The sequence below is a fragment of the Morus notabilis genome, unplaced genomic scaffold, assembly GCF_000414095.1.
Source record: "Morus notabilis unplaced genomic scaffold, ASM41409v2 Scaffold710, whole genome shotgun sequence".
Lineage (NCBI taxonomy): Eukaryota > Viridiplantae > Streptophyta > Magnoliopsida > Rosales > Moraceae > Morus > Morus notabilis.
The window spans coordinates 86,368-96,906 of record NW_010364141.1 but is presented as its reverse complement, the minus strand read 5'-3'; the positions used below and the strand labels follow the sequence as shown (position 1 = coordinate 96,906).

The 10,539-nt window shown below is 34.0% G+C and overlaps 2 protein-coding genes across 3 annotated transcripts; one reads left to right on the top strand and one right to left on the bottom strand.

Moving 5' to 3' along the window:
• Nucleotides 1-304: 304 nt before the first annotated feature.
• LOC21397537 (syntaxin-71) lies at nt 305-3,576 on the top strand. 2 transcript variants are annotated; one of them, XM_024170598.1, is made up of 9 exons: nt 305-609; nt 749-874; nt 1,802-1,964; nt 2,055-2,140; nt 2,295-2,363; nt 2,446-2,490; nt 2,604-2,666; nt 2,796-2,872; nt 3,294-3,576. In XM_024170598.1, exons 1-9 carry the CDS (start codon nt 454-456, stop codon nt 3,304-3,306), a joined length of 798 nt encoding a protein of 265 aa, XP_024026366.1. In that variant the 5' UTR covers nt 305-453; the 3' UTR covers nt 3,307-3,576. The 2 variants fall into 2 exon arrangements, with proteins under 2 accessions (XP_024026366.1, XP_024026367.1); XM_024170599.1 differs by lacking the exon at nt 2,796-2,872.
• A 448-nt stretch (nt 3,577-4,024) lies between these two features.
• LOC21397536 (NAC transcription factor 56) lies at nt 4,025-5,327 on the bottom strand. The gene is made up of 3 exons (XM_010105808.1): nt 5,135-5,327; nt 4,720-5,006; nt 4,025-4,576 (listed from the first exon to the last, which is right to left on the bottom strand). The coding sequence occupies exons 1-3, from the start codon at nt 5,325-5,327 to the stop codon at nt 4,025-4,027; spliced, it is 1,032 nt and encodes a 343-aa protein (XP_010104110.1).
• Between the last annotated feature and the right edge of the window lie 5,212 nt (nt 5,328-10,539).

The window sequence follows — 10,539 nt, the reverse complement described above, 5'->3', positions numbered from 1 at the left end:
GTTTATCCATAACTTAACTGGTTATATTAATTTCTATAACTAAAAATTAGCCTATATACTTTCTTAAACTTTTCATATTAGCCTATTTTCTACTATTTCCAAATCTCTTCTTCATGCATATATATGTCGTCTTTTTACCTGAAGAAAATAACACGCATTTGTATCATAAAGGCATAAACGACGTTAAAATTAAATATAACAATATAACATGCATGTGTACAATACGACATGTCAATTACTGATTTGTTAAACAACCCGCACGTTAAGTGACCACGCTGTCGCGCCATTCCTCTGCTCTCCAAACCGCATTTCAAGCTCCACCGCTCGTTTTCCCTCATCGGCGTTCCGAAACGCAGTTAGAGAGAGAAACATGCCAGGAAGATAGAGAAAGTTACGTTTCTCTCCCAAAACCTCCTTTCTTCTTCTTTTTTCCTGAACTAATTTGTGGGAAAAATGAGCGTGATAGACATTCTGTTCCGAGTGGATTTCATATGCAAGAAATACGACAAGTATGACATCGAGAAGCAGCGCGACCTCAATGCCAATGGCGGCGATCCTTTCTCTCTTCTCTACGCATCCGTTGAACGTGACATCGAAGCCGCTCTTCTCGTTCGTTTTCTCTTCTTAATTTCTCTTCTAGTGAAAATTTCACAGAAATTTCCTGAATCAGAGAAAGGAATCTGTGTTTCTCATTTGTTTTCGTTAATCGTTGAAACTGAGAAAGTATTAGATTTGTTACAATTTACAGAAAGCGGATGTGGCGTCAACGGAGAAGAATAGGGCGTCCGCGGTGGCGCTGAATGCAGAAGTTCGTCGGAGCAAGGCTCGATTGATGGAGGAAGTTACTAAATTGGGGAAATTGGCTCAGAAGAAGGTAGACCATAGACTTACTTGGTTGCCTAGTGATGGCCAAATTTTATATGTTTAACCATTGATCTTATGGTTAATTAATAAACTTTTGGGACTCAGATAAGGGGTAGTTTTATAGAGTTGTGCCACTATAAAAATATATAAAAATATATGTCTACTTAAGAAATTAATTTTTGTCTATTATATATATGATTTGTGTTTACGGAAACAAGTTACAAGTTTTTGACTTATGAACTAAAGTTAATCGAAAAAGTCCAAACGGAGGTGATATCAATAATTCATATGGCGATATCAATAATTCATGTGCTTAGAACGTTTCTTGTTGTTGGAGAAAATGATGTATGCTGTAGAAGAATCTAGAGAAAACTAGATTGTAAATTTAACACTACCAAAATAGAACAAGAAGGATAAAAACTAGAGAGAAGGCTGAAAAGAGACGTACAATAGCTTTGCTTGTGTAGTCAAAATGCTATGTAAATTGAAAAGATATCTTATTTTATTTATGTTCTTAATTCTATGTCATTTAGTATACTCGCCTAACGCAATACCTGAAAACTACAAACCTTAGTAAGAAAATCTTGACAATACTTACTTTAAGTGCTTCTGAGTCCTGACTGGGGCAATTGAAACTAAGAGCCTTCACCTCTTTATATGGGCCTTAGCTCACCCCCACTTTACTTCCTAAGCAATGTGAGAGTTTTGTCTCTCTTTTATTTTGCCTAAGCATGCTACCCTGGGCGTGATGTATATTAAAGGCCAATATCAATGTTTTTGTTCCTGTGAATGTTGATCTTTTGAGTTGATTATCTATCACATATCGTTTTTTAAAGAAGCCTTGTCTTTCATTTGCCTATTACCTCTAGACCAAATTTCGCATACCCAGAATCAATAATGAAAGCTATTGAAATGAATTTACATGGTATCTAATCAGGTTAAAGGGCTTTCCAAAGAAGACTTGGAAACCCATAATGATCTGGTTCTTGCACTACCAGAGAGGATTCAAGCAATACCAGATGGTACAATGAGTTCAGCCAAACAAACCGGGGGATGGGCAAGTTCACCGTCCAATAAAAATATCAAGTTTGATACATCAGGTAATCAGTTCTTTTCCTACTTATTTAAGTTATTAATTCCTCTCAGAATATCCTTTAAGCTAATATGAGCTTGTTTCATTGCTACTTCAGATGGCAACTTTGATAGTGATTTTTTCCAACAAACTGAAGAATCAAGCCAATTCAGACAGGAGTATGAAATGCGAAAAATGAAGCAGGCATGTAAAATTCCTGATTCATACAACTGCCTTGATCTCTTTCTCTCTCTCTAATTTTTTTTTTAAGAGTAATAGGGTAAACTGATTGAATTAATTAAGAAACTACTCTGAGTCCCCAGCAATTCATAAATTTCTTGATTGAACTTTTGCACAGGATCAAGGACTTGACTTCATATCAGAAGGACTAGATGCACTGAAGAATTTGGCTCATGATATGAATGAGGTTGTTGTGGTGTATAAACTGAGTTTGTTTCTACATTTCAGCAGTATATAGAGATTAAGAGCATTTATTTGAATGTGGCCAGGAATTAGACAGACAAGTGCCATTAGTTGACGAAATAGATACAAAGGTTAGAAGTTGTTCCCTTTATGCACACCGTTCTTTTTTAATTTTTTTCCCTCTCTAAACTCTTGTCAAAAAGACAAATGATATCAGGCGATTTATGATTTTGTTCTTTTATAGGTAGACAAGGTGACATCTGATATTAAAAATACTAATGTAAGGCTCAAGCAAACTCTTAACCAGGTAAGCTTACTTATTTTATTTAAATCTCACACAGTCTACGAAAAATGTATTGCTGTTTATACACACACAAGCACACGTGCGCATTTTCATGCTACATGAACCAAATAAGTAACTTTGGTTTTCTTCCAGGTGAGGTCCAGTCGGAACTTCTGTATTGACATCATTCTGCTATGTATAATTCTGGGAATTGTTTCTTACTTGTACAAGTAAGCTCATCTCTCTCTGCCCCCTCTCTTTATCTACCACACAGGCACACACCCGATTTACTAGTCATGATCTTAAGGTTACTGTTTGTTCTTAAGGTATGGATTGAACTTGGATCATGATCATAAGTAACGAATTGATATTTGACGTCATCTTCTGGGTACATAGTGAAAGACTACTAAATGCCACGCTGAGACCTTACAATATTGGAACCTTTTTTTTTTTTTTTTTTTTTTTTTTTTTTTTTTTTTCAATGGACATTGCTTCAAGTGTTTTTAGATCTTTCAATTTTCTGCTCTTGATTTATTCTTAACTGTTGAATAGCAATCTATCACCCATAAAAAGTATTTGCTGATTTGTGATCCTTAAACTTGTTTTCAACATTTCACTTGAATATTGACTGTTATAGTGTTCTCCTTGCAGTGTACTGAGTTGATTTTATCTTGAACATGCCTCTACTGCGAAATGTTGGATCATTACGTTCCTGGTATATTATGTTCTTCCATTTTTTAGTGCTTCCCTTTTATCATTTTAATATCTTTAGGTAAATTGTGTATTCAAATATTCTTGATAGAAAACTAAATTCGGCTACATGAGGATGGGAATTTAGCAGCAATATCTGAATTCATTATGGCCCTTACTCTCACAAAATGTTATAACTCGTAGATACACATTACTTGCCAAATGTGTTTTCTTGAAAATGAAGTTATCAAGCACATTTTTTCTTTACATGTATTGCCATATATGCAATTAAATAAAGGTTGTATTTTACAGTAAGAATGAAAGAAACGTGTTACTAGAAACCTATGTTTTTAAGTTGTCATACTTTTCTGGTTTAGATGTCAGTATAGAAACTTTGCCTTTAGGTAGAGAGGAGTTGTAACCCAACCGTAAACTAGTCGAATGCACCACAAATATTACAAATGCTTCAGTTGAAGTACATAGAATACTGGTTTACATAATGCTGCAGTATGGAGGATTACAATTTTCGCACTCGGGATGTTTTCTTTGCCTCCAAGATTCAGAGTGAATCTTTAAGGCCTAGATCTATAGGCTACTTTTGACAAATGTGTACAAACACACAACTATAGTATCCTGTTTCCGTATGCGATTAATCACCGTGGAGGAAAAAGAGTTGTTGACTTGTTTCAATATCACTGCGAGTATCTCCCTGTTAAGGCCAGTTCATTGAGCTCTTGGAATTTGCCAATGGAATCCATTGGACAATCAGAGTTTATTATGTTGTAGCGTGACTGTTTATGGAAGTATTCATAGATATCAGACTCGGCTAATGTCTTGCTAGATAGACTATTCTCATATTCGCTCTTGCTACCTATGCATTGCTGTTCTTTAGATATTATGCAGTTTAGTAAGCTTAAATTATTGTCCGTGGGAGAAACTATATGGGAATTCAATCGACCGTAATCGTTTAAGCTGTTTCCATTTTCGCTTCCTTCAAAATTCACATTTGAAAGATTGGTGTCCACGGGAGGTAGAGGTTGGCCGGAAAGTATCCAAGCTAGTAGTAAACAGTCTTTAGATATGTAATCACTGATCATGTCACGGTTTGCACGCGCAAGTCTCGTCTTCTCAACATTTGGTTGGCTGCAGAGAAATTTAGTGCTGTGGCTGTCTTGAATATTATCCCCTGTGTTCTTTGTCATGTCGCCTTTGCATCGAACCCGGCACAGAACCCAATCATCGAGCTGTGACCAAAAAGGCTAGATCATTCGAACGACAGTGAATTTTATAAAGAGTGAAAATAAGGAGACTAAGGGGGATAATCCGCGCACTTTCTCCAATTTATTATCGAATGAACATGAAAAAAAAAAAAAAAAATCCAACTCACTCTCATCGAGCCTTTGAGATTTGGGGGCTTGATCGATGAGTCAAGGAGTCTGTACTCGTTCATGTACCAGTCCGTCTTTGTTCCTTTCTGAGGCCGACCAGCGTAGAAGACTAGAGACTTCTTTACTCCGATCTGCTTTGATCCAAAAGAGCTGAAAATAGGCTGGTCACTTCCAGTGGCTTTCCAGTAACCTAATCCCGCAGCTCTATTAGGCCTTTCTCCCTTGGGGTATTTTCTATCCCTGGGGCTGAAGAAATACCACTCCCCTTCTCCAAACAAAGCCTTCTCTGTACACACACATGACCAAAAAAAAAAAAAAAAAAAAAAAAAAAAAGGTTAAAAGGCTGTCCCTGTGACTGCTAAAAAAGAAGAAATGATGTTAATAGATGAAATGAAATTATGGCGCAGAACAAACTGGGTAGCTCCCATGGGTTGTACTTATAGAGATCGATTTCGACGGCGACAGATGCCGGTAAAGGACGTGAAGCCACCTTGTTTTTCAAGTAATGAACGATGAGTTCTTCATCAGACGGATGGAACCTGAAACCAGCAGGGAAGTGGAAATGTTGTGAAGTAGTAGGACTATTAACGCTCAGATACTTCTCCATAATGAATATGGGATGAACAATGGAGAAAAGGGGAGTAAGAGAAGAACAGCGATATATTTGACGGCCTTTTATCGTGTGCTTTCATGCAAATACGGACATTAGTATTGCAATATTAACAATTACATTGAAGAATACCTTGATGATTTTACGGGCAAGTTTAATAAAATTAACAACCTGGAAAGCAACTTCTTTGGAACTACTCGCTTATTTATTTACGTTCATGTTCTTAATTATTTCCTTAGAAACTGATGAATCAATATCGTAATCAACTAATGACATAATAACAATAATGTTACAAACTAGTTATTCGTTTAGCATGGATTGTTTTTTGTAATGGCGTGTTAATGGCATTCACAACGCATGAAAAAAAAAGGGGATAATTATACGATTAAATTACAAAATTCTTGAAAGATTTCTCTGCTGTAAATTGCGCATATATATAAAAATGTATTATGCTAGTTAGTATTACACAATTATATTCTTTAATGTCACTTTCATATCAATTTGGACCCAATTGATCTCGTCTTAGATTATTTGCTTATGAAAGAGAGATTGATTCTTATTTTTATTTTTTTTGGAATTGTTCAGTTAAAAAGAATATTAATTGCCGACGAGATTAAGAAATTCCACTTCAGTCCACATGGATAATGTTACTTGGGGAAAATTGATCTGTTGAATTTCTGCTGAGTTTTGGCCACATTTGTTGTCTCATCATTGTTGATATTTGTGACTTTAGCTTTCCTTTCTCCATCACTCTCGACATGATCGATGTTGAGGTCGTCCGGTACTTGATAGCAATCATATAATTTAGCTGTTATATATCATCGAGTAGGGTTGACAATCCAGGTAGCGACACGACGATACGACTTGAAACCTGAACGAAGTTAGCGGGTTTGAGTTTATCATAAATAGGTTTGGATCAAAATCTGATTGAACCCGTGAAATACAATTAAATAACATGTCGTTTTCAGGTTGACCCGTCAATCCGTAATTGACCCGTAGTAATCCGTTTATTAAACGTGTCATATTTGGATAACACGAATACACAATACAATTACAACTCATTTATTACCTATGTTTACAAATATATATATTTTTAAAAGAAAAACAGGTTGAAAAATAGGTTGACACGACCTTGTTATCACTCATTTTATAAATGGATTAATAAATGAGTTATTAAAAACAGGTTGACACGATACTATTATGACCTATTTAATAAACATGTTAGTCGTGTCGTGTCAACCCGCCAATATACAGGTCATGTGTGAGTTTTATATTTTGACACGAATAATAAATAGGTCGTGTTCGTGTTAGGTCTTACTATGTCAATTGAGGGGATCAACACGACACGAACACAATACAAGAACACAAATTGCCACCCCTATCCTGAAGCATCTAATATAGGCTAATTATATTGTCTATCTACGTTTTAGATTCCAACAGTGATATATATATATATATATATATATAAAATTATCTATATATATATTATATTGGTGTCACTTCGTCTTCATTTCTCTTTGTCAGTTTAAAATTTCAAGGGGTGACAAAAACCAGAAAATTTTTTAGGAGGGCTTGAATTTAACTACAAAAGTTTAAATTAAATTAATTATGTAATAGAATATTATTATAAGTAAAAATTAAGAGTTTAAATGAAAATTTTTAAAATGTTCTACACAATATAGAATTAAAAATCTTTAAAGGGGTAAAATAATATAAATTTTGTATCAAACTTAAAGATATAAATAAAATTCTTTAAAAATTTAAGATAAAACTTAGAAATGGAAAATTTTAGAGGGGCTAAACAAGAAAAAATAAGTACTATATATATATATATTTTTTTTTTTTAATTTTTGAATAACACTAAAGAAGCTAGTTGAGGCTCATGGAGATTGTAGCCTCCTCTGGGCGTTAACTAGCTACATCCCTGCCTTAATGGAACTTAAAATACCTGACCCAATTCTACTGCACATCTTAAATCACATTTAACTTATAATGAAACACCTCAGATTAAGGCATGTTGGTGTCTACGATCCTTAAGTACGTTTGCATTATCCAGTGGAATATTGTTTGACGAAACTGCTCAACGAAGATATATAATTACTTTTGGAAGTGTACATAGTTTTCTCGGGGCCAAGCTTATTGGAAGAATACGTACGTGTACTCGCTGTCTCTAAAGACATAATAAAGCCTACTAGCATGACATATCTGGCTGCTTTTGTAAAGGAACAATTAATTAATAACCGCTAATTAATTTATGAAGGGAATGGAGGAGAAACAGTTTTGTTGGGAACTTCTATGGTAGAGACTATCCTTTTTAACTATCACAGTAGGAATGGTTAATTTAACTGTTTAAGTTTTTAACGGTCAATATCACTAATAGAAATCTGGTATTTAATGATCGTTAATATCCGCCGTTAAAATATTAGACAACGGTTAGAAAAATTGTCGTCTAATCAATAGTCGTTAACCTTGTTGTATTTTTTTTGTTGTATACTCTCTAAATTTCCATTAAAATAAATCTCTTTTGTCCATAAATAAAAGAAGATACCGATGTGATACAATATATTGTCGATACGCCTTTACGAAGCTCCAAAGGCAATGACATCCCTTCCATGCTTCTTTGTTCCTGCACCTTGTTTATTTTACTCTGCAGAGTAACACTTTGAAGCAGAAGTATCTCATGTGTGCCCGCACTTGGATTTCATCAGATCTAGATTTTCTGTCTAATTTTTTACGTCCCAATTAGTGTCTAACTAACCAATCAAATCATACTACTTCATCTCCTAATAAGCACAAAAGAGTTAGTTAAAAAGCAGTTCAAATATTTTATACTATAATGACATGATATAATTAGTTAGAGACTAATTGAAACACTAGGCCTCGTTCACTTCGCGAATTCGAGTTGAGATGTGACATTTTCTGAGAGCTTTTCACTGTAGCAGAAAAAGTTAGATGTGACATTTTTTGAGAGCTTTTTACTGTAGAAACCTAAAACTGAAAACTCGAATCGGTGAAATGAACGAGGCCTAAAATTAGATAGAGAATCTGAGTTTGATTTCATCTCTATTGTTCTTGGTACTACGTACCATCATCTAAGTTAATTAATTTGTATAAGGAAAATATCATTCTAATAGGATGTAGCGCTTTATCAAATTAAAATTAATACCTCCACGTTTGAAAAATTCAATTGGATACCCGTAGTTCAAGCAACATTATTCCCCAAGAAAAAAAGAAGATACATTAAAAAACAACTATACTGAGAATCGAATTAACATCAGATCAAACACCTTCAAAATAACAAAATGAACAAATCAAATTACACTCAAACACCTCTAAAACCTAATAATAATAATGATAATAATAACAAAATCAGAAATTTAAAAGTCAGATCAAACTGAAACAACAAAATTAGTAGATTTACTCTTACTCAAACACCATGAAAACAATAAATCATTTCATAAATGAAAAAAGACCCAAATTTGATGACTATTTATTCCCTGTCGCCCTCACCTTGCGAGACCCAACCCCTGTCGCCCCCACCCCCGACCGACTTGAGTCTCGTTGCCCTATTCCTAAGAAACCTAACGTTTGTTGCGCCCCACACACATTGAGCAACTCAGGCTCCGCCATCCCAGCCCCGAGCAACGCCCAACCCCTTGCGCCCCCAGTAGTGAGCCATCATTTCATGTCCTAAAATATGGGCTCAAGATACCGGAATAATTTTTTTAACAAGTTATTTCAAAAAGTTTTCCAAACAAGATATACGAATAATCTATCAACGTTGTTGTAGCTTCTTCTTTTTCAATGGTGAATTTATTTGATCGAAACAAATATTTGTATTATTATTATTATAATAAAATCGTATAATAAAGATTCATCATAACAAACAACACCAGTGTTTCTATTGAAGAACAAGGAAGAGTTTATTCGTTGTTGTTGTTGGTATGAAGATGAGAAGAGAATTAGGTGACTAGAAGAGATCCACAGTAATTAGGGCAAATATTTCGGTCAAGTTAATTAAAAATTATATTGAGATACATTAATTAATTTACAAGTATTAAGGTTGTCTTCTGCATTTATCTGAGTGCATCATTAGTTAGCAAGCCAAACTCAGAAGTGCAGGACTTAGGTATTCAAGGATAATATATTTATCAGGTTTCACCGAATTCCACCAAAAAAAAAAAAAACAAAAAAAAAAGAGGAAAAAGAAACTCCTCCCGTTGAAACCCAAGTTTTATTTTGTTGTACTCTGTAAAAAATCTAAGGAATGAAGAAAAAAAATCCTGGGTGATCATGATGAATTTCGTTGCAATCGATAATCATTTTATGTCGTTTTGTTGCGGGAGGTCAAGAGAGAATCCTAGATGGCCGGATTGTCTTTTATCACGTGGACCAAATTAAGAGGCTTATCTTGTTATATATAATGAACGTCGTACATGAACGTGGGAACATGTTTCAACAGATAAAATGAAGAATATTTTGAAGAACATCTCACATTCAAATTGCGGATGATTATGGACATATATATATATATATATGTACACATATTATTTATATATATAATATGTGTGTGTTGTTGTTTTTTTTTTTTTTTTTTTTTTTTTTTTTTTTTTTTTTTTAATTGTCTGTTATGCATATAAATATTGTGAATATATTTTAGTTTATTATATCATCATGTCGTCCGAAGCAGTAAAATATATTCTCTACTTTTCAGTACCTAAAAATGCTATTCTATTTTTTAGCTAGTATAAGCTAGCTCATGTTCCTCATGAAATCACTATCTACATATGTCGCATGCATTAGTTTTTTTTTTGTTTTTTTCCTGTCTGGATATTCTAGGTATATTTTCAAGAAATGTTAGACCATTGGAGCTAGCAAAAACACTGATAAATTGTCAACTTTAATCCCTCCCCTATTCAAAACTAGGATAAATTATTTTATTTGGTTTCACAATCACAATACTGATTTAAAGCTCATACTAATGCTAAAACCCCCTAGTTTTAAAATTCATGAACCTCTAGTGATTTCCATATTAGTCTTTTTTTGTAGGGGGAAAATGCTTTAGTATCTTATTATCCAGTAACTTCTCTATCAATAAGACATACATATTTCATGCTTTGTATATCTTTCATTATCTTTACAGCTCAATTGGTTTTTTTTTTTCTTTTTTTTGTGTGTGTTTTATCTGTATAAATGCACATAATTATGT

Bases quoted from the DNA above. Each gene is read 5' to 3' on its own strand.
- LOC21397536 (XM_010105808.1), bottom strand. From the start codon at position 5,327: ATGGAGAAGTATCTGAGCGTTAATAGTCCTACTACTTCACAACATTTC. The intron at 5,007-5,134 runs GTTTGTTCTGCG...GTGTGTGTACAG, and splicing joins CAACCCATGGGAGCTACCCA to AGAAGGCTTTGTTTGGAGAA. The intron at 4,577-4,719 runs GTGAGTTGGATT...TTTTGGTCACAG, and splicing joins ATCTCAAAGGCTCGATGAGA to CTCGATGATTGGGTTCTGTG.
- LOC21397537 (XM_024170598.1), top strand. From the start codon at position 454: ATGAGCGTGATAGACATTCTGTTCCGAGTGGATTTCATATGCAAGAAA. The intron at 1,965-2,054 runs GTAATCAGTTCT...TTGCTACTTCAG, and splicing joins TATCAAGTTTGATACATCAG to ATGGCAACTTTGATAGTGAT. The intron at 2,364-2,445 runs GTTGTTGTGGTG...GAATGTGGCCAG, and splicing joins TGGCTCATGATATGAATGAG to GAATTAGACAGACAAGTGCC.